Raw genomic sequence first — 24,674 nt, 5'->3', positions numbered from 1 at the left:
GAAGGTGCTCATTGCGTAATACTGGCTTCTATCATAACTTATAGGCTACGTCCATGTGACTGGAGTCTGTGTTAATGAATGAGCGTTTTCTTCTATAGCCGAGAAAAATGCTCACTAATTTATGAGCGGTGCCTGCCAATGTGCAGAGGCGGTAATGGAATAGAACTGGGAAAAGAAAGGGGAAAATGTGCCATGGTGTGGAGATTTTGATGCGGATGGGCACCATCACTCCGTATGTGTCAGAATATGATGGGGAAGACATGGATCTATGGAGGGGCACGCTTCTGTGTGTGGGAAGGGATACTGTGATGGGGAGACTTAGTTGTATGCAAGGAGGAGACTGTGATGAGGGAGATGTGGTGATGTGGGGTGATTGTGATGGGGAGACATGGCTATGTGGCGAGGGAGTTGATATCCAAGATGCTACAGTTTGTTTTTGTGGAGATCATGCCTCAAGGAAGGAAATTATGTGGGGCAGGGTTAAAGAATAATATGGCCAGTTATATTTTCTTGTTGTATAGAGCAGTTATCTGCACCCCATGGGAGTCTGTTCCCTGTATGTACGTATGTAATTTTCTACTCCCCATAAAGCTTGATCTTGTCCTCTCTACATGCTAGTATTTGTGTTCTTTAAGGTCCTTCTGTTTCCATAAGGTCCTTTTGTTTACTTGTTTTATTTATGCTTTTGACTTATTACATATAAACATAGTATTTAGAGCTGAAAGCAGATCTATGTCCATCTAGTTGAGCCTGTTACCGCCAATGTAGATCCAGAGGAAAAAAAAACCCAATGAGATAGAAGGCAGTTTTGCTCATTTTAGGGGAAAAATTCCTTCCTGACTCCAATCTGACAATCAGAATAATCTCCGGATCACCGACCCTTCTGAAGTAATCATTGATATAGCATGTAATACTGTAACGCTCAAGAAAGGTGCCCAGCCCCTTTTTATACTCTTTTATCGAATTTGCCATCACCACATCCTCAGGCAGGGAGTTCCATAGTCTCACTGCTCTTACAGTAAAGAAACCACTTCAATGTCGGTGTAGAAGCCTTTTTTTCTCTAGACGTAGAGGATGCCGTCTTGTTACAGTCCTGGATATAAACAGATCATAGGAGAGATCTCTGCACTGTCCCCTGATATATCTATGCATAGTTATTAGAGCGCCCCCTTGTTACAGTTCTAGGTAGAAATAGATGATGGGAGAGATCTCTGTGCTCTCCCCTGCTATATCTATGCATAGTTATTAGAGGGCCCCCTTGTTACAGTCCTGGGTATAATAGATGATGGGAGAGATTTCTGTACTGTCCCCTGATATATCTGTACATGGTTATTAGAGTGCCCCCTTGTTGCAGTCCTGGGTATAATAGATGATGGGAGAGATCTCTGTATTGTCCCCTGATATATTATACATAGTTATTAGAGCGCCCCTCAGACATCTTTTTTTCTAAACTAAATTACCCCAATTTTGACAACCTCTCCCGGTATTAGAGTCCGCCAGTTCAATTTCTTACTTTAGTTGCCCACCTTTGTACGCGCTCAAGCTCTGATATGTCCTCCTTGAGTACCGGTGCCCAAAACTGTCCACAATATTCCATGTATGGTCTGACCAGTGACTTGTAAAGAGGAAGATGTTCTCGTCATGTGCCCCAGACCTCTTTTGCTGCACCCCATGATCCTATTTGCTTCGGCAGCAGCTGCCTGACACTAGTTGCTCCAGTTAGGCTTATAGTTAACTAAAATCCCCAAGTCCTCTTCTATGTCAGTGTTTCCCAGTGGTTTCCCATTTAGTGTGTTTTGATGACATGCATTTCCTCTGCCCATGTGCATAACCTTATATTTATCAGTGTTAAATCTCATTTGCCACTTTTCTGTTCCCAACTTATTCAGATCCATGTGCAATCACATTCTGTCCTCTCTTGTGTTAATTACTTTACACAGTTTTGTATCATTTGCAAAGTTTTATATTTTACTGTATCATTCTTCTACCAGGTCACTAATAAATATGTTAAAAAGAATAGGGCTCTATTCTAACCAACCCCTGTGGTACCCCACTACTAATGGTGACCCAATCAGAGTATGTACCATTTATAACCCCCCTCTTCTTTCTATCACTGAGCCAGTTAGTTACCTACATACACACATTCTCACTCAGACCAATCATTCTCATTTTATATGCCAACCTTTTATGCAGCATAGTATCAAACACTTTGGAAAAGTCTAGATACACAAGATCCAATGATTCTCCCCGATCCAATATAGAACTTACCTCCTTGTAGAAGCTGATTAGATTGGTTTAACAGGACCGATCTCCTATAAACACATGCTAATATGGAGTTACACAGCTATTTTCCCTTCGTCATCATGACAGTATACGCTTGGAGGTTGCTCACCTGCTGACCTGATGGGACAGGAAAAGGCAGAGCATAAAAGAAACCTCCCCTCCACCAAACACCAGTGTTTTTCCTGTCCCTTCAGGACAGCAACGGCAGAGCTCCAGCGACGCTGTCCCATGCCGGAGGAGGACTTACCGGCGAAGCGGCGGCGTTTTTCTTCGGGCAGCCCCGGCAACCCCAGTGGGAAGGACCCCATCTGGGCGCTTTCCGGGGACTGCGTGGGCCGGGGTCCAAGTACGGGCTGCCGGCACCACTGCGGCCGTCATTTTGGCGGCGGCCGCCATCTCTGGGTCCAGGGCCGAGCAGCAGCGTTCCTCAAGGGGGCGTGGCCTCAGCGGAGCTCCGGGAGTGACGCAGTGACGTCAGACGCTCCGCAAGGGGGCGTGGCCTAGCGTGAAAGTGGGCGTGGCTTGGCGCGGCTGGCGCCGGATTCAAATTTTTAAAGCTCCTCTACACCAGGGAAGCAGCTGGTGTTTCTTCACGCCGGGAATCGATCCTAAGTACAGGAGTTGATCCCACAAGCAAGCGCAGGATGTCGGCCAGAGAGGACCCAGAGAATCTCCAAACTGTAAGTGGTCCAGTGGGCCAACCTACAGACACCTGCACTACATACACTTCCTTACTAACAGAGTTCCCCCTTGTCATTTCGGGACAGGGATACTCAAAAACCTAGGGAGGCTAGGAGGAGGAGTAAAAAGTGTCCAGTGTGCTTGGCAAACTCGACGACTCCTATACCAAAACATTATGTGCCGTTTGTTCTGCAAAAGTTCTGCAGGAGGAAAAATCTTCCCTCATGTCCGAAATTCGGTCGGTCGTCCGGGAAAAAGTTCAGTCCTCCCTCTCGGACCGCCAACCTGGGCCCTCAGGGGTTACACGAAGGTCTGCTCCGGCTGTGTCAGAGTCCAACTCTGACATGGCGGAAGATTTGGAGTATGATAATCTTGGGGAAGTGTTGCAGGAGGAGAAAAAGTACCCTTTTTCCACCGCTGACATGGATCAACTTTTAAAAGCTGTACGTAGAACCATGCAGGTGGAGGAAGATGTGCAGCAACCCCGCACGCGATATGTTTACAGGATTGCTTCCACAACGGAAATCTTCGTTTCCTGTAAATGCCACGCTCAAACAACTAATCCTGAACGAGTGGCTTTGGGAGACTCCGCTAATCCCTAGGGAGTTCAAGGAGCGCCTTTTTATTTACGGGAAACGAGGTGGCGTTTCTGGATGAAATGCCGAAAGTAGATGCGGCTATCGCTATGGTGTCCAGGAAGTCTGCATTACCATTTGAAGATATGTCCCACTTAAAGGACTTCTTGGATAATAAAGTGGACATGACCATGCGCAAGGCCTGGTCCACGTCCAGCCTTATTATAAAATCCAATATCGCGGCCACTTCTGTGGCTCGCTCCATGGCGGTCTGGCTGGATCAGCTTGTGTCCCTAATCGACCAAAAAGCCTCCAGGCCGCCAGAAGGGCAGTCTGGGTAAAGGAGTGGTCGGGGGACTTAACATCCAAAACAAGCTGTGTGCCCTACCCTTTCGGGGTGCACGCATTTTTGGACCGGACCTGGATCGCCTGCTGGAAAAAGCAGCTGACAAGAACCAGGGACTGCCAGCCATCAGACCGCCCAAAAGACCCTTCACTCCACGTCCCTCGTCTACATACGCTGGGAAAGGGAAGACCGGAAGATGGTCTTATCTGAAGGGTGGAAGGGGTAAGACTCTTATTATCATCCCTCAGCCCGCATCTTCGTGCCCGGTGGGCGGTAGACTGGCTCGTTTTTCCACTAGTTGGCGTAACATAACGACTAACGAGTGGGTGCTACACCTGGTAGCGGAGGGGTACAAGATCGAACTGGAATCTCGCCCCCCTGACAGATTTATTGTAACCTCAATCCAGTCTCCAGCCCTAGAGCAGGCTCTGTTGAGAGGTGTACAGAACCTGCTGGATCTCGGCGCGGTTATCCCCGTCCCCAAAAAGGAACAGGGGAAGGGATTTTATTCCCCCCTTTTTCTGGTTCCCAAACCAGACGGCTCCCACCGCACAATAATTAACCTCAAAGAACTGAATAAATTCATTGAGTATAGAAAATTTAAAATGGAGACTATCAGAACTGCAACTCCCCTAATTGCCAGGGATAATGTAATGGCTACAATTGACCTAAAGGATGCTTACTTTCACATCCCTATTTACACCAACGCGCAAAAGTTCCTGAGGTTTGCGCTGAGAATGGAAGGGGAAATCTGTCACTTTCAGTTTATTTGCCTCCCATTTGGAATTTCCTCCGCTCCGCGAATTTTTTCCAAGGTGGTGATAGAAATGGTTGCCTTTTGGCGCAATCGTGGGATTATTATCATCCCCTACTTGGACGACTTCCTGTTGGTGGCAGATTCCCCGACTATTCTGTGGTCACACTTGGGTTCCACACTTCAACTGTTTAAGGACCTGGGTTGGATTATTAATGATCTAAAATCCAACATGGAACCAGAAACCAGGAAAAAATTCCTGTGAGTCATTCTGGATTCCAGTCTCCAAAATTCGTCCCTTCCTCCTCTAAGGAAACAGCATATTTTAGAGGAATGCTCCACTCTCTATAAAAAATCTAGAGTAACAGTAAGAGACGCAATGCGGATTCTGGGGCTAATGACTTCGTGTATTGGCGTGGTTCCCTGGGCTCAGTTCCATAGTCGCGGTCTCCAGTCACTAATCCTTCAGAACTGGGACAAGTTACAGTCCTCACTCGACCAGACAATCTCTATTTCTGCTAAAGCCAGATCTTCACTCCGCTGGTGGTTGTCATCAGACAACCTGTCACGGGCATCTGAATGGTTCCTGGACCCTGCAATAATAATCCCAACGGATGCCAGCGCCAAAGGGTGGGGGGCCCACTTTGAAGGCGGTTATATACAGGGTACTTGGGACGCTCATGAGAGATCTGATTCGTCTAATTTTAGAGAGCTTAATGCGGTGTGAAAATCCCTACGTAGCCTGCAATCGCTCTTAGGGATGAAGCATGTGAGGATCTTTTCAGATAATATGACGACAGTGTCACTCATTCGCCACCAGGGTACCACCAGGAATCCTCTACTGCAGCAGTTGGCGGGAAGGATCCTTCAGTGGGCGGAACTCACAACCAAGTCACTGTCGGCCTTTCACATAAAAGGAGCCGAGAATTCAGCCGGGGACTTTCTAAGCAGGAAGAAAGTGGACCCAGGAGAGTGGGAACTCCATCCCGAGGTGTTCAGCCTGCTCATGACGAAATGGGGGGTACCGGAAATAGACCTATTTGCGTCAAGCGCAAATACCAAGTGCCGGTTTCTCTTTTCCCGAGGCGCGGAGAAACAGGCCTTGGGCACGGACGCTCTCTCTCACCCCTGGGTTTGGGACTTGGCGTACGCTTTTCCCCCTTTACCATTAATTCCGCTCCTACTAAGGAAATTACTGCGGTCAAGCATGTCAGTAATTCTGGTAGCACCTTATTGGCCCAAAAGACCTTGGTTTCCCCTCCTGAGATCTCTGTCAGTAGGAGAGCCTTTCCACCTTCCACCAAGACCCGACCTATTGCTGCAGGGCCCTCTTCTTTACCCGGAGGTTCACAAGTTCAGGCTTACGGCCTGGATCTTGAACGGGTAAAATTCTTGGGGAAGGGTCTTTCTCCTAACGTAATTTCCACTATTAGTGAAAGCCTTAAACCCTCGACAAAAAAGATCTATTCCAAAGTCGGGGAAAAATTCTCAGAATGGATAGGCCAGGACATCCAGCAGTTAGATCAGCCAGACATCCGTAAAATCCTAGATTTTCTCCAGGCGGGCCTGGATAAAGGGTTGAGTCCGAATACCCTCAAAGTCCAAGTTGCGGCTTTGGGGGCATTTTTTGATCTCGCGCTTGCGGAGCACAGGTGGATTAGGAGATTTCTTAGAGGGGCAAGTAGATTGCATCCATTTACAAGGCTTACGGCACCCCCCTGGGATCTGACCATAGTCCTTCAGGCCTTCTGCGATCCCCCTTTTGAACCTATTAGGGATCTATCCATCGCCTTGCTGACGTATAAGGTAGCCCTCCTTGTGGCAGTCACGTCGGCTAGACGCGTGGGTGAAATCCAGGCCCTCTCACGAAGGGCCCCATATATGACTATTCACCCAAACAAAATAGTATTTTCTTTTAGACCCGTCCTTTCAGCCTAAAGTCTTGTCAGATTTCCACAGAGGCCAGCCAATAGTCATTCCAGCCTTCTGCCAAGATTTTAAAAACGAAAAGGAGCAGAAGCTCCGTAATCTAGATGTCAAAAGAGCTGTACTAGCGTACCCTGAGGCAACGGAAAGTTTCAGAAAGACCGATAAACTTTTCGTTCAATTTCAGGGGCAGGCCAAAGGAAGGGCCGCTTCTAAAGATGCGATCGCCCGGTGGCTCAGGAGAGCTGTCCAGGAGGCTTACAAGGCCAAGGGCATCCCTCCTCCAGAAGGATTGAAGGCCCACTCGACGAGAGCGGTGGCATCTTCTTGGGCAGAAAGAGCGCACGCGTCAATCGAGCAGATTTGTAACGCAGCCACGTGGACTTCTGGCCATACTTTTATTAACCCCTTCATGACATGGCCTATTTTGGCGTTGAGGACCAAGCGATTTTTTTTTTGGTATTTTTCCATCTCCATTTTTCAAAAGCCATAACTTTTTTATTTTTCCGTGGACGCGGCCGTATAAGGGCTTGTTTTTTGCGTGGCGAACTGTAGTTTTTAATCGATGCCAATTTTGGGTACATAGACTATATTGTAAAATTTATTTTTTTTTTTTAATGATAGCAGAGGGAGAAAACGCATCAATTCTGCCATAGATTTTTTTATTTTTTTTTTACACCGTTAATCATGCAGCATAAATGAAACTTTCCATTTTTTCTGCAGACCGGTACGGTTACAACGATACCAAAATTCTAACATTTTTTTTTAGGTTTTCCCACTTTTCTGCAATAAAAACCCTTTTTTTTGGAAATCTTTTTTCTATTCTAAATTGCTGCATTCAAAGTCACGTAACTTTTTTATTTTTTGATGTACAGAGCTCTATGAGGGCTTATTTTTTGCGAGACGAGCTGTAGATTTTATTGGTACCATTTTGGCGTACATACGACTTTTTTGATCACTTTTATTGCGTTTTTAGTGAGGCAAAATGCTAAAAATGAGCATTTTGCCTCAGTTTTTTAGCTTTTTTTTTAGCGTTTTTTCGGTGCACAGTCAAAAGCATGTGCAACTTATTGTACACATCGTTACGGACGCGACAATACCAAATATGTGGGGTTTTATTTTTTTTTTACCTTTTTTTATGCTAATCTTAGAAAAAGCATAAAAAATGTTTTTTTTACTCTTTTTTTTTTACATTTTTTTTAATTCATTTTTTAAATCTTTCTTTTTTTTACACTGTTTGTGTCCCTCTGAGGGACTTTAATCACTGCCCTGATGATCGCTGTCATAAGGCATGGCAGAGCTACTGCTCTCCCATGCCTTATCGCTCATACAGCGATCTCAGGCATAGGCAATACAGGACGCCAGTGTCTGGCGTCCTGTTGCCATGGTGACAGGCCGGGCTCTCGCGATGACATCGCGAGTTCCGGCCGGAGACACAGAGGGAGCCGCGCTCCCGCTGTGAACTCTTCCCCTGCCGCGATCTACTTAGATCGCGGCAGGGAAGGGGTTAAAAGTGGCGGGCGCATCTCCGATGTCCCCCCGCTGCTGCAGCGAGACGCCGGCTGTGACTGACAGCCGGCTCCCGCTGCGGGATAGCGCTGGATCATATGTGATCCCGCGCTATCTCTAGGACGTAAGTTTACGCCCTGTTGCGGGAAGTACCCCCCTGCCAGGACATAAACTTACGCCCTGCAGCGGGAATGGGTTAAACATTACAGGCTGGACTTTAAATGTAGTCAGGACGCAACCTTCGGTAGAAAGGTGCTCCAAGCGGTAATCCCTCCCTAAAAAAGCCCATGCCAGTTATTTGGTATTCCTCCAAGCGTATGCTGTCATGATGACGAAGGGAAAACGGGAATTTTTCTTACCGATAATTCCCTTTCTTGAAGGCATCATGACAGCATACGGGCTTTTTCCCCCCCTACCGACATGGTTACCCTTATTTTGTCTAACACATGAGGTAATGTGTATGCTTATGTTTCTTTGTCTGAGGTGTGTGATGTCAACAAAAACACACCTTCTGCTTAAGTATTCTGTCACTGTGGTTATTTGGAACACACTGGTGTTTGGTGGAGGGGAGGTTTCTTTTATGCTCTGCCTTTTCCTGTCCCATCAGGTCAGCAGGTGAGCAACCTCCAAGCGTATGCTGTTATGATGCCTTCAAGAAAGGGAATTATCGGTAAGAAAAATTCCCGTTTTCCTTGAGGTACACCAGGATAGCATCTCTTAGAAACCCTTAAACATTTTACCCACAATAGAAGTAATACTTTCCGGCCTGTAATTTCTAGGTTCGCTTTTTGAATCCTTTTTGAATATCATCACCACATTGGCTACACGCCAACCCAGTGGTACAGACTGTCACTATAGAGTCCTAAATATAAGAAACCCAGGGTGTATGCCATCGGGACCCGGCGATTTGTGCATTTTAATCTTTATAAGGCCGCGCTGACGCGACTGTATTGTAAAACACTGCATATAAAACGCAGTGTTTTACCGATGTATAGAGCTGCGTATCACGGTGTTTGTGATCGCATATGCCTGCACATGACATCATATCTCACGCACACTGACACTGGCTTCCTGGTTTCTTTTCTTTTTTTTTTTTTTAAGTTATGTTTCCTAGCAACATGCGTAAAAAACTCTGTACATACGCATTGTTTATTATGCACCTGTAGAGAATAATAGGGCTCTTGCGTACGTAATACCTGATAAAATATAACATGCTGCGTTTTTTATTTATAACGACCGTTATATACACAATGAATGTACACAAGTGTGAATGAATCAATGAAAATCCATGTCCTTTTCATTGACTTCATTCACCACATGTTATATGTGGCTACACTGTGCGCGTAACACGCAATTAAATTACGCCCGTGTGAGCCCAGCCTTAGGCAGCTTTGCACTGCTTCCTGGGTTAGACTGGTGACTTTTTTATTTGACATTTCATTTTCCTCTGTGAATACACTGGCAAAAAAATATATAACAGATTTGCTTCCTACTCATCACCCTTTTCTATTTTTCTTCATTACTTTTTAAAGGGCCAACACTTTCCGTTTTAATCTTTTTACTATTTATATAGTTAAATAGTTTAGGGTTAGTTTTACTCTCTCTGGCAATAAGTGTCTCTGTGCCAGCCTTTACTGCTTTAATTTGCTTTTTACATAAGCTATAAAGAAAAAAATACATTTTTAATACTTTTTGGCTGCTTTCTTGTTCAAATAGTTTATATTGCTTTATTTTTGCTGTTTATTGCCCCCTTTACATCTTTATTATACCAGATTGGTTTTCTCTTATTACTGAAGGCCCATTTAGACACGATTATCGCTCAAAATGTACTCAAAAGCAATCTTTTGAGAGATAATCGTTGTGTTTATTTACACAGCAAGATGATCTCTCAAAATTCACTCAAACAGCAATTTGAGTGACAGTTTTGAGCGTTCACTCTACATAAGCTCTTATGTAGCTGATTTGCTACTTAAGAGCTTATTGGTGTGTAAATGAAGGCTCCCGCTGTATACAGCTGCTGTGTTCTTAAAGTGCTCAGCTGGTATACAGCTGAGCGCTCTGAGTGGGGTATGCAGAGGAAGATAGGAGCGCTGTCTTCAGTGTACAGCTCATTTCTTCTCTGCGCTTTCAGCTGGTGTCTCGCAGGCAATTAACTGCCAGCGAGATACCAGCTGAGAGAATCTTATCAACGCTGCCAGCTGAGATCAGCCTGCGCCGCTGAGAAGAATTATCGCTCCTTTTAGAAAACTAGAAGTGAGCGATGAACGACTAGTACACGGAAAGTGCACGATGGGCAGCGTTTAGACGCAACGGTTATCACACAAAAGACAGCTTTTGAGCGAATTTTGCGCAATAATCATTGCATCTAAATGGGCCTTAAGTCTTTTATTTCTGTAAAGTATGAACCTTTCATAGTAAGTATTTAAGATGTTTTTAAACCTCTTCCATTAAAGGGGTTGTCCCGCGGCAGCAAGTGGGGTTATACACTTCTGTAAGGCCATATTAATGCACTTTGTAATATACATCGTGCATTAAATATGAGCCATACAGAAGTTATACACTTACCTCCTCCGGTGCTGGCGTCCCCGTCTCCATGGCGCCGACTAAAGCTGCCTTCTCCTCCCATTAGACGCGCTTGCGCTGTCCGGTCTTTTGCTCTGTTGAATGGGGCCGCTCCGGCGTGCTCGCGCCGCACATGTCTTCTACGCATGCGCAGACCAGCTCTCTGGCGCGAGCACGCCGGAGCGGCCCCATTCAACAAAGCAGAAGACCGGACAGCGCAAGCGCGTCTAATGGAAGGAGAAGGCAGCTTTAGTCGGCGCCATGGAGACGGGGACGCCAGCACTGGAGGGGGTAAGTGTATAACCTCTGTATGGCTCATATTTAATGCACGATGTATATTACAAAGTGCATTAATATGGCCTTACAGAAGTGTATAACCCCACTTGCTGCTGCGGGACAACCCCTTTAATTGTTTATACTCTTATTTTTGAGGACGCTGTCTCAGTCAATAATGTTTAAGGCATCTAGGCTGATTGAATGCTGCCTTCCTAAAGTTTAGTATTTTTGTAGCTCCCCGATAAAACTCCCTATTGAAAGATAAGTTGAAATTTATAACATTAATATCACTATTTCCCAGGTAATGAAAGATGCTAAGAAAAAAGAGGCAGTGGAGCATGTACCTGGAGGTTCAAAGTCTATTAACCGGTGTATTAGTTTAGGAGTTACTCTCTTCTCAGTTTTTTATTATGAGTGAGAAGTGCTTGACTTTTGATGAATATGTAAGGGTGCGGCTAGCCCACAAAACATCACACCTTTCCAGAGGGACGTGCAAATACATGAAGTGAATGTTAGAAAAAAGTGGTTGTAGGTGCAATCCCTTATTTTTTTCTTCCTTAAAGAGGCAGGAGGCGTGATGCTTACTCGCCTACATATTTAAGCTGGGGAGACGCAGCCAGCGCTGATGTGTTCTGCCTAAGGAGTGGAGCTTAACATCACGTCTCATGCCTCTTTAAGGAAGAAAAAAAAGGGATTGTGCCTACAACCATTATTTCCCATGTGCCCCCCGACCTGTACCCCTGTTATGCAGTCTAGTCTATTAGTTGTTAATAAGTCAAAATGGCTGCCCCCCTAGTTGGGTCCTGTACAAGTTGGGTAAGGTAATTATCTTTAGTTATTTACAGAAAGTTGTTACCTTTATGAGATCAGCAGGTTTCCGCTTACCAGTTTATATCTGGATAGTAAACGTCCCCCATAATAATTACCATATTGTGATTTGCTGCTTCATCTATTTGGCTCAGTAATACATTTTCAGGGGCTTCTGTTATATTTGGTATCTATAGAAACCCACTATAAGGATTTTATTATTGTTTTTTCCCTCAGACATAATTACTTCTAGTTTGCCTACTTTATTGGGCAAACTTCTAGCATTAGTCACCATACAGTTTAGAAGGTTTTGGTTATTTTTTACATTAAAGGGGTTGTCCCGCGATAGCAAGTGGGGTTATACACTTCTGTATGGCCATATTAATGCACTTTGTAATATACATCATGCATTAAATATGAGCCATACAGAAGTTATTCACTTACCTGCTCTGTTGCTGGCGTCCCCGTTGCCATGGTGCCGTCTAACTTCAGCGTCTAATCGCCCGATTAGACGCGCTTGCGCAGATGGGTCTTTTCCCTTCGGCTCGGCAGCAGCGGTGTTTTGGCTCCGCCCCCTTGTACGCGTCATCACGTAGCTCCGCCCCCGTCACATGTGCCGATTCCAACCAATCAGGAGGCTGGAATCGGCACATGTGGTGGGGGCGGAGCCAGAACGCCGCTGCTGCCGAGCCGAAGGGAAAAGACCCATATGCGCAAGCGATTAGACGCTGAAGTTAAACGGCACCATGGCAACGGGGACGCCAGCAACGGAGCAGGTAAGTGAATAACTTCTGTATGGCTCATATTTAATGCACGATGTATATTACAAAGTGCATTAATATGGCCATACAGAAGTGTATAACCCCACTTGCTACCGCGGGACAACCCCTTTAAGTGTAACCCTATTAACTGTTCTGCCAGTTTTAACTGTAATTACCCCTCCCACTGCTTCCACCCCCATTTCCAGTACTTAGTCCCAGGTCACTCTCTACACTATCTTCCCCTCTATCTCTCTGGTTTCCCTCCCCCCAGTCCCTAATTTAAACACTCTTCCAACCTTCTAGCAATCTTCTCCCCCAGGACAGCTGTCCTCTTGCCACTTAAGATGCAGTCCATTCTTATGGTGGAACCTGTAGCCAACAGCAAAGTCAGTCCAGTTCTGCAGGACCCCAAACCCCTCCTCCTTGCACCAACTCTGGAGCCACTTTTTTACCTCCCTAATCTCCTACTGCCTTTCTGGTGTGGCACGTGGTACAGGTAGTATTTCACAATATACTACTTTGGAGGCCCTTTGGAGGCCCTTGTTAAGGAACTTACATTCTACTTCCCTGAAATGGTTTTTAAGGGCCTTCCACCTACCTCTAACTTTGTCATTGTTGCCAATGTGCACAATGACCGCTGGATCCTCACCAGCTTCTCCCAAGTAATCTGTCAACCTGATGTGTCAAACTTGAGCGACAGGAAAACAACACACCGTTCGTCGATCTTGGTTTTGTGGCAGATTGCCCTGTCTGTCCCCTAACAGTTGAGTCTCCCAGTACCTGTCTAGTCTGCCCTGCACTCCTAGTCCCCTTCTTACTGGAGCAGACACCCCCTTGGCGGTCAGAGGGCATGTCATGCTGCAGCCATGCTAATCCTGTAATGGCATCCCCCTCATCTGCCAACTTTGCAAACCTGTTGGGGGGTTTCAGTTCAGGACTAGCCTCCCGGGATCTCTTCCCTCTACTCCTCTTCGTGTCACCTAGCTAGCTGCCTGACCATCCTGCTCTCCTGAACTACCGTACCACCCAACCCCCACATCTGCCCCAGCGAGTATCTGCTAAGTGAGCAGCAAACTCCTTTCCAGGTTGCAAATGGATCTCAGTCTTGCAAGCTGCTCATTTAGATCCAGTATCTGGGCTTCCAAACATACAATATGGTCATATCTCGTACAACAGTATGCACCCACTAACAACTGTTCAAGGACCGCATACATGGCACAAGATGTACAATGGACAGCATTGTCAATCATGGAGCACATTCTAAATAGGGATCATACAGATAAAAGTCAAATAATCAAGTAATTTACACGAGTAAAAAAATTAATAATGAATAGATATGTTACAGCCTTCTAAAGTCCCCTGATTTTAAATCACACACACACTTAAAACAGCCACACTTGAAATCAAGCACATGTCGCCACGCTCCAACAATTGTTCCGTTGCTTGGTTTAAATACCTATCAGCAGCAGTAACTCCTGCAATTAATCATTTGTTATTATGAGTGCAAATATTAAGGCAATGTTTATAACTATTCACATCTTGTTATGAGATCTGTATTGGGATATAAGGTTTCTGCCTAATCATAGCAGCAAGAAAACCTTTTTTTCTGTTACTGGAAAAAATACAATACAAGCACAAATGTTGTCTCCATACGATGGCCATATAGTGGTAGACTCCAGTTGCACACATGCACTCCACAGACTATTTTAGTGGCTACAATACAGTTACCTGTAGTGATCATTAGTGACTTCCTCTGTGACTGGAGTAGTACACTTTCCCTTTAATTCTCCATCCAGCCTTAACCGTCATAATGACTTCTCCCAGCCACAGATGTTTGTAATACATATAGATTTTTGGTTCCTTCCCTTACCAGCACTCTTTTTAAGTTCTTAGTGTTCCAGAAAATCATACTACGTCTGGTCCCTCACACAGTAAAGTATCTCTCCTTTTGCCTGCCTGTCAGCCACAGTAAGTGCCTCTATTAGTGACCCCACCCCCACAATAAAAGTGTTTCCTTTTACGTCTCTGCTCAATAATAATGCACTCTTCTGCTCCCAGTCAGCAACCATGCCCCTTTATGCCCCCACTCTTTGATAATGCTCCCTACTCTGATCCCACTTAATACTAGTAATGCTCCCACTCATTAACAGTGCTGCCTTTTATGTCTTTTTAACGAAGTCCCCATTTATGCTGTAAAATAAAAAAACCTATACTCCCCTCTTTCGCTTCACCCGCCTTTAATCCATGCTACAGTGATCCTCCTTCACTTCCGGATAGCATAGTCACTTGCTTTTAAGCACTTGATTGCTTCGGGCAATTCCTGGCAGCCTCGGCTGTAGCAATGCTGAGCCTAGGTATTAGTTGTAGCTAGACCTGAATGACTTTTGGGAGGGAAGCAGAGACTGTCAGGGGAGCGAGAGGTGAGGGAAGAACCGTTCTGTTTTTTTTAAATTCTACTTTCTCACTTTATAAAGAAAAACTCAACTCTGGGCCCTTCTGAGACAACTCAAGTCCCATACTAGGTGTTGCCCCCTTTCGTAGAAACAACCTCCCTGACTGTCTGCCAGCCTCTGAGATCGAGAGAACATTTCTCCCACTCCTCCATGGAGATTGTTTTCAATCATGCAGTGTTGAGGGATTTCTTATGTTATTTGTTTTCTTTAAACTCATTCCCTGCACGTAGGTGAGATTCAGATTTGGGCTTTGACTTTACTTTTCAAAAACTGTTTATTTTTTAAGCCTTTTTCAGTGTCACTGCCATGTTGTAAAGTCACCTTTCTGCTGAGATTCTGTCAGGAGCGGGGTTCTGGGTAACTGGAGGTCCCTAAAACACCACCCGCAACCCCTGTCCCTACCTGCTTGCCCCCCTAGGCTAAGCCCTAGGGCGACAACTGGGCGACAGTCCTTAGGCTAGCTAGGGATGCGGGGCAGGGAGTCAGAATAACGGACAAGCAGGGAAATAAACACACACAAAAGCAGGTCGGGCAATCTGGGTCGGCAACAGGAGAGGAACGCAGTACCAGTAAGGTTACGTCATGTTGCTTTAAGTACCACCCGCCCATGACGTAACCTTATGTCCTGTGACGGGAAGGGGTTAATGTTATTTTAACTTTGAAAAAACTTCTACTGTATAACTGAAGCTGTTTTCCACAAGATAGGATTTTCTGTGGTTGGACTTTGGCCATTGGATCTTTGTAGTGAGTGTTTTATAGGTACTTGAGTGATTTTGGCTATAACCATGTTGTTAATGATATGGTAGGCATAATGAAAAGTGCGTAATCCCTTTTGCCTTAATTTTTGCGGAAAACGGAAAAAGGTCACTTTGGAAATCGCCTCTTCAATTTATGACGTGAATGTAAGTTTTAAAAAGCCAAGTCTTATGATTTTCTTGGTTTTTCTTTCATAGTAATAATAATGATGATAAATATTATTATTTAAATGGTATTTCTCCATTGTATCTAATGGTATATCAGTAGGGTCTCTGCATAGTTTAGATTTAAGTAGCTATGGTATTTTTTCAGTGCTTCCTTCACATCCATGACTCTGGCCCCCCCTTGTGCAGTGAACCACATCACCTCCATAGATGCACAGGAGAAAACATGAAGGGCCCTAGTCCCTTTTAGGACCCTTTTTACACAGGCAGATAAATCGTTTAGATTCCAGCGATCCAATGAGAATCTGATTAATTGTCATGCAGTCTAAATGCATGCACTGACGGAAGAATGAATAATTCAGTCACTTATCACTCGTCATTCAGTTTCTGCATCCATGAAAACTGGTTGATGGATTGGCCAGTGTAAACGGGTAGTCTTTCATCTATGAACGAGGCCTGCTTACTGCGAATGGAGGCGGCCGAAACGATCCCCGACCACCCGCTCTGCCTCCAGTCACTGAGGGATGATCGTTCCTCTGTGAAAACAACAGAACAATCATCGCTGCGCCTGACCTGTCGGTCTGTTTAAAAGGGCCCTTATTCTTTTAACGGGTCTGCGAGGGTCACTGATGTCCGACACCCGCCAATCGCAATGTTGTAGCATATCTTATTGATTTACTATAGCAATCTATAATGGAAATATTCCTTGTAATGTTTTATATGTCCGCAGATACATTTATATTTTCTCTTTTTAACTGTCCTGCAGATAATAAGTCCATCCACGAAGTTGTTCAATACAGCGTATCTCTACATTCAAACTTTATGGCAATTGTGGACGATCACATTGTTTTGCTTGAGCACAATGTTACAAAAGTCTTGACTGAAGAGCTGATCACCAAACAAGCGCTCACTTTTCTGACTGGTGCCTCTTACAGAAACAAAATGGTTAATGTCTTCGTACGCCCCGCACTTGTTGTGTTGGCATGTAAAACGGCTCAGAGCTTCCAAAAAGGTAAAAAAAAATGTTTATGTCCATATAGTTAGTAAATGTTTACCTGCTAATCTCTATTTTCAATATTGTTAACACTCACAAAATCCAAAAGTTTATTCTTGTTACGTCTACTGGAACATTACCAAAGGGATTGCCCAAATTGGCTCTTTCTCTTCTGAAACATTTGCATGATACCAGCTGTCCGTCACAGTCTGCATTAGTATTTAATTGTCTTCTCCTTGTAGCGGGCCTAGAGTCACCCAACCGGTATTGGGTACAATGCTGAGCAAGAAGACAAGTTTGGAGATAACCGTGAAATAATACAGTTTAATTGAAGAACATTAGACATGAGAATTTATGACAAATAAGTGATTTGACACGATAACCAGTTTTCATACAAATTGACAATCACTAATTGCCGTGTTCAATACTTATAGCTCTTAGTTAACCCCTGCACTTCACTCTATCACTAAATAGTTGTTTACAAACAATCTAGCAATGTCCACATGTAATATAATGAGCAACTAATACTTGAACCTCTTTCTAATGAATGAGTCTACAATGTAGTATGACCCACGTCATAGGCCCCTCACAAACTAAGCCACTGATGAGGGGCAAACGCCCTGAAACAGCTGTATGTGCATGCTTTCCTGTCTTGGTTTCCTATCCCCAATCATTGTTAAGACTTGTTAGAAAGTCACTTTGATTTGAAGGAATGCTACCATCCAATGGGTGGTGCTGCAGGGGTATTTTTACATCTTCCTTATTTGCATAAATTACCCAGAGGAGCTATCATGACCTTATAAGTCTCCTTTCTCACCTTTTAGGTGTCTCCATACACTTCTTAAGGAAACACTACATCCCTCCATAGAGTTAACACTGCGTTGCATAACACAGAAGCTCGTCCTTCTATTAGCTTAGAGCTCCCTCTTGTGGTAAGAGCTGATATTGCAGTCCCATAGCGAAACATTTAGGACCAACAAAGAATCTATGTAGTTGAACCATTCAGCCACAGATTGACAGTCTTCTTGGTAACCACAGTATTCCGCAGTTTTACTCGAACATACTAGGTATACATTTGTGTGTCCCATCCAACGGTGTGGTTACTGACGCGAGCTGTGACCATCATAGCAATCTATAATGGTGACAGTTCAGGTCAATAAATCTTGCGGTCGGTCTGGGACATGTACATATTACGGATGCAAAAATGCAGTTGTAATATGCTTATGTGAAACTGGCCTAAGGAGAAAATTGTCAATCAGTAGGTTGGAGAGTGGGCCTGTTTATCATGAGTACATCAGACCGCCTTCTGGCAGCCTTTGGCTTGTGCTGTAAGGAGTACGATGTCACTTCTCAAAAACTGCTGCACATAAGTGACAGACCACTGAAATAAGTCTGGCATTGCTGTGTGCTGCCCTCCTAGAGGACAGCATAATGAGCAAGACACGTAAAAGACCAAGGTACAGAAGTAGTGATCATCAACATGATTGCAGCGTCGTCATAAATCTATTTACAGCATTGTGCTGTATTGTAGTTAACTTATCATAACTAGTTAAACACCAAGTTAATGTTTGTCACATCTGTAACTGCAAACCACATGTATCTAAGAGCACGGCTGTTTGATTAGAGGTGCGCTTCACAGCACTGAAATGTTTTTGGTTTTTTTTCACTATTTTGGGCCCAGACAACGCTGCAAATCTCTCTCTACGTAGAACACATGAACCATCTAGGAATGTGACTTGCTGCTTGGTCAGTTTTCAGGGTTTTGCTGTTAAAAAAAAAAGCATGTTACCGTTTTTGTTTTTTGCATTAAAGTCAATGACAGAGGAAAGTGAACCAAAGGGCTTCCATCTGCCTTTAGTGTTGAACTGATCCATTATATCAGTCCACTGCAAAGCAAAACAATAGGTGACCTCAGTAGGAGGGAAGATGTCTGGATAGCTACCCACAGCTTTGTGGTGTTTGTATGTGCAGGATGCAAATCAACTTTTCCACCACAATCCATAAATGCTCTATAGGGATCATGTTGGGCAAGTGCACAGGCCACACCATTTGAAGGAACTCTCTAGAATGCTTCTTGAACCAATTCTGGGCAACGTAGGCCCAATGACATGGTGTATTATCCTGCTGGAATATCCCATAATTGTGAGGGTACATAAAGTCCATGAATGGCTGCAGATGATCACCAAGCAGTTAAACATAGCAGGCATCGATCACCTGTTTAGGTGGACCCAACCCATGCCATAAGAACATACCCCAAACGAGTATGGAACTTCCAACAGCCTAAATAGTGCCTTGTTGACAACTGGGGTACATAGCTTCATGGGATCTGCATGAACCCTACCGTCAGCCAGAAGCAATCGGCGCCATGACTCATCGGGCAACACCACATGTTGCCAATCCTTTAGGGTCCTGTTAGCAATCTTACAAGTCCAGCTGAGGCACTATGTCTGGCGTTGTGGAGTTAACAAAGGCACTTTGGTGGGTCTTCTGCTCCCATATCCTATGGAAGCTAAGCAGTTCTGCATTGACCTGCAGGATATGTTTGAGGGGCCTCCTGCATTGAATATGATTTCTGCCGGCATAGCTTAAATCACATGTGTCAAACACAAGGCCCGCGGGCCGAATCCGGCCTGCTGCCTTGTGTTCTGTGGCCCGCTGTTACCGCTGTTCCCGGTGCACACTGACGTCAGTGTGCAGCCAGGATCCTCCTCCCGAGTCCCTTGCTCATCAGTTCCGCAGGAGAGTACTCGGGGAGGAGGCATGCCAGGCTACACACTGACAGTGTTCATCCGGGCTAAGGGCAAGCGGAGAGGGAGCAACGCTGACAGGAAGGAAGAGGTAAGTATATGGGTTGGGGAGGTGCTGCTTATTACTGGGGAGATGCTGCTTATTACTGGGGGGGAGGCTGCTAATTACTGGGGGGTGCTGCTTATTACTGGGGGGAGGCGGCTGCTTATTACTGGGGAGGGAGGGGGCTGCTTATTATGGGGGGGGCTGCTTATTACTGGGGGGCGGAGGGGGCTGCTTATTACTGGGGGGGAGGCTGCTTATTACTGGGGGGGGAGGCTGCTTATTACTGGGGGGGGAGGCTGCTTATTACTGGGGGGGGGGCTGCTTATTACTGGGGGAGGGGAGGCTGCTTATTACTGGGGGTGGGAGGCTGCTTATCACTGGGGGTGGGGGCTGCTTATTACTGAGGGGTGGGGGCTGCTTATTACTGAGGGGTGGGGGCTGCTTATTACTGAGGGGTGGGGGCTGCTTATTACTGAGGGGTGGGGGCTGCTTATTACTGGAGGGGGGGCTGCTTATTACTGGAGGGGGGGCTGCTTATTACTGAGGGGGGGAGGCTGCTTATTACTGGGGTTGGGTCTTATTACTGGGAGGGCGGCTTATTACTGAGGGGTGGGGGCTACTTATTACTGGGGAGGGGGTATTATTGGGTGGGGGATGCTTATTACGGGGGGGGCTGCTTATTACTGTGGGGGCTGCTTATTACTGGGGAGGGGGTATTATTGGGGGGGCTGCTTATTACTGGGGGGGAGGCTGCTTATTACTGGGGGGGGTTTATTATTATTACTGAGGTGGGGGCTTATTGCTATTACTAAGGTAGGGGGCTTATTATTACTGAGGGGGGGCTTATTATTATTACTGAGGGGGCGGCTTATTACTTTGCTATGGGGGTTAATATTACTAATTGGGCCACTGTGGGAGTCGTTATTTTTACTAAGGGCCACTATCAGGGTCACTATTAGGTCTTGTTCACACGGGTGTAATTGTATTTCGGTCGCACAAATACACTGCGAATTTGCGCAATCGAAAATCGCTTATGCCTGTATATTTGCGTACGTAAAAAGGAACGCATATGGGCCCACTGAAATGGTGCGCAAATATGCAGTGAATACATAGGTTTCCTGTGCATTCACCCCGTATTTGCGCGGCCCATTCACTCCAATGGCCTATCGTGGTGCGCAGTACATAACAAAATAGGTCATGCTGTGTGAAAACAAAATAGGTCATGCTGTGTGAAAATATACATCATGTGACTGAACTCATTGAAATCAATGACTTCTATTCACTGCATATTATGTACGCAAATACGCTTGTGTCAACGAGCCCTTACTGTACGGTCTTAGGCCCCCTGCACACGGGCGGAAATTCCGCGGCTGTATTTCCCGCAGAATTTCCGCCCGTGGAAGCTGCCATAGGATTACGTTAGAAAATGCAATCCTATGCAGACGGCTGAGATTTGTCTGCGCAAAATCTCACACGGAAAACAAATCATGGCATGCTCTATTACTGTGCGGGGCAGCCGGCACATCACAGAGCCGGAGCCGCGGGAGCAGGTGAGTGCCGCGCTGGTTCCTGCAGGGGGTCGGGTCCCGCTGCGAGAATTCTCACAGCGGGATCCGATCCGGCCGTCTGCAGGGGGCCTTACAATCGGCCCTTTGAAGGTCACCATAAGCCTGATGTGGCCCTCGGTGAAAATGAGTTTGACACCCCTGGCTTAAATGTTCACATGGACAATTCTAGCCAGATCGTGATAATTAAGCACCCGTGGGTGGCCACTGCTGTGTCCACTGTAGGTGGTAATGCCTTCTATAATGTGTTCCCTGTACACACAACACTGGATCAAAAAAAGTCAAATGCCCGCACTACATTAGAATTGGAATTTCCATTCGTCTGGCACCTACTATCATGCCTTGTTTGAACTCCCGATAATTTATGTCATCTTGCATCATATGTCATGAGCATTCTGGCCAGTGTTCAACTTCACAAGATAAGATCTCAAAACTTATACAGGTGTGGGCATTCTCAAGCTGCCACCCTAGGTAATAATAAATAATTTACATTCTCGCTTCCTAGAACTTTCGGTGCGTCCGGGTATTGGTACTGCTTCGCATCATTTGTCTTAGGCTCTTCTTATATGGTGCTTTTTATGTCGAGTGTAAAAGACTGACAGGTACGGAAACTATGTGAGCTGGAGACCTTATTCTGTGTATGGACGAGGGATCCCTGGATGGAACCAGTGTGCGATTTAAAAAAAAGTAGTCTGAAAAGACTTTGATTTAAAATGCTTTTTTCGTTCTGTATTGCTAGTTTTGACTGCTATTTTAACAATCTGTTTAGTTAGCCATTTAAAAGTATTAATTATTGAGGACTGTCATTTTTCATTTTCAGAAAGGGGATTATCTGTAATGAGCAGATAATGCCACTGCTTATGATGTACTATTGTATCTCCAGAAGTCTGGGCATGCAACTCGTGTAAATAAGTTTATTCTCCTTCCTTGCCAAACCTCTATCTGCAACTTGGTAACACTCTTGCAACCAAAGTAAATCTTTCCTTATTACCTAAAAGCCCAGTGTCCTTGATGTTAGCACTCCTTCACATGGTCGTATTTTTGGTCCATAATGACGGGCTGAATTTGCCTATTAAAGTCTATTGCATTGCGTAAAAACACAGCAGATATGCATTTGCATGCTTATGCACTGTGTTTTACGCTTGTTGACAGTAGACATTTAAAAAATAGACAAATCAATTGGGCCGCCTTGTGTTTTTCTTTGTGTGCCTGAAAAAATGCAGTGACTACGTACACAAAAAATGCATATGCACCATATATACATGCAGTAAAAATGCTGCATATTTCATGGACTGAAATGCACATATGCCCGCATGAATGAGCCCTTTAAGCACAAGTATATTATTCAGCTGAAGAATATTAAAACTAACCACGGTCAATTACAAGGCACACGTTTGATTCCGTCGTATAACTTCTCATTAGTATTACATCAGTACATTCTTCTCCTTACGATATGGCTGTCGGGGAAAGGGCTAGAGTTTTTCTTTAAATCAATCTTCTTACCCAGAATTCATCCTAAGAACATTTTGTGAACTACTATACTATTCACATAAGACCTCCTTTCTTTGGAAGAGACCAAAATGAAAGCTACCAAGCCTACTACCTGTTCAACCAAGAGAAAAGAAAAGCAATTTCCTGTCCTGCTACAAAGTAATACAAGTTAATAGCACATTGATCAGACTTACTTACATGCCTGGGAGCTTCAGGGTAGAATAAGCCACAAGTATGAAAGTAGTGGGCATGTTGGGATGTTTTGGGACTGTATATGTATACCTGAGCTGTATAGCACTTGTTAATTTGGAATTTCAACTTTTGACTTCTTTTTTAGATGAAATACGTAGATCATTTTGCTTCATGAGAAATCTTTTTTCCAGAGAATTTATCCTTTGTCATGACAAAGAAGAGCAGGTAAGAATAAAGAAAATAACACTCAGGGAACAAAAAGAAAGACACTTTTATAAACATTACATACTATGAGTGAAATGTTGCACGGGTTAATAAACTATATGCACATTGCTATAAAAATACACACCAAGCAGCACTCTTTACAAAGTCACCAGGTAGATGTTCTTTATTCTTCCATAGTAAGTGCAAGGTTCCAACTGTGTTGATCTTTGTCAAGTATGATATTTTTTTATTATGTTCACTTGACTTTCAGAGTCTCCCATCAAATGTTAAAACCACGGCATAAGTGTGAAGAGTTATTAATAGAGATGAGTGAGCATACTCGCTAAGGGCAATTACTCGATCGAGCATTGCCCTTAGCGAGTACCTGTCCGCTCGGAAGAAAAGATTCGGCTGCCAGCGGCGGGCGGGGAGCTGCGGGGGAGAGCGGGGAGGAACAGAGGGGAGATCTCTCTCTCCCTCTCTCCTCCCCGCTCCCCCCTGCTCACCGCCGCAACTCACCTGTCACCCGCGCCGGCAGCCGAACCTTTTCTTCCGAGCGGGAAGATACTCGCTAAGGACAATGCTTGCTCGAGCAATTGTCCTTAGCAAGTATGCTCACTCATCTCTAGTTATTTGCTTTTGCATTTGAACACATAAGTATAGTATTTTTATACCATACATTAACATAATATATTAAGCCGACAAAAGACACACGTCCATCTGCTTCAGCAGGTTACCCCTAATGTTGATCCAGAAGAAGGCAAAGTGTGTCCCAGTGCACTCAGTAGTAATAATGGTTCCCCAGTGGTAATAATGTGCTCCAGTGGTCTCAGTAGTAAAAATGGTCCCCAGTGGCAATAGTGCCCCCAGGAAAATGTGGAAGGGCAGCAACCCTATCAGGATGTACTTCACCTTCCCTGCATAGCTTCAGTCCATGTACCGCCGAGTATTGCAGGCTCTGACCTTTAACACTTGCTCCCGGGATCTGGGCTGTATGTACGAGAAGTGCAGTGGCGCAGATGCCAGGAGAAAGTGTCGGAGCTCGTGATAGTCATAATCCTGATTTGTTTTGGAAGTAAAAGTGTCAATGCAGCTAGTTTGGCCAGAGACCTGCTGTTTGATCTTTATCAGATTTCTGTTAAAACTGCTGAGATATGGGCAAAGTGAATGTGAACCTTTAGGATTAGCAGATAATTAGGAGGTGAAATTAGTCAGTTTTTTTCAATCAATGGAATAACAATCAGGTGTGAGTGGGGGGGTCTGTTTTATTTAAATAACGGGGATCTATCAAAGTCTGATTTTCACAATACGTTTGTAGAAGTGTATCATGGCAGGAACAAAGCAGATTTCTGAGGAGCTTAGAAGAAGAATTATTAATGTTCATCAGGTTAGAAATTGTTAGAAAATCATCTCTAAAGTGGTTGGACTCCATTAATCCACAGACAGATTGTGTACAAATTGAAAAAATTCAAGACCGTTATTACCAGGTCAATGCAGATGCACAGCTGAATGAAGTTCTCCAGGTTATCAGGGGTCTCCAAACTGGCAAGTTCATCTTTTACCCACTCAGATAATCCCCGGC

The 24,674-nt window shown here is 44.8% G+C and overlaps 1 protein-coding gene across 1 annotated transcript in view; it reads left to right on the top strand.

The window, feature by feature from the left end:
• The window catches only part of LOC136620989 (dihydroxyacetone phosphate acyltransferase-like), a 114,622-nt gene that overhangs the window by 49,233 nt on the left and 40,715 nt on the right, over positions 1 to 24,674 (top strand). Inside the window, exons 10-11 of the mRNA XM_066596142.1 lie at positions 16,620 to 16,865; positions 23,034 to 23,113. Coding sequence (XP_066452239.1) covers positions 16,620 to 16,865; positions 23,034 to 23,113 — 326 coding nt within the window. The remainder of the gene's footprint in view (positions 1 to 16,619; positions 16,866 to 23,033; positions 23,114 to 24,674) is intronic.

This window comes from Eleutherodactylus coqui, chromosome 3 (genome assembly GCF_035609145.1).
Source record: "Eleutherodactylus coqui strain aEleCoq1 chromosome 3, aEleCoq1.hap1, whole genome shotgun sequence".
NCBI lineage: Eukaryota > Metazoa > Chordata > Amphibia > Anura > Eleutherodactylidae > Eleutherodactylus > Eleutherodactylus coqui.
The sequence above is the reverse complement of the archived record's forward strand: the minus strand, read 5'-3'. Positions and strand labels throughout refer to the sequence as shown.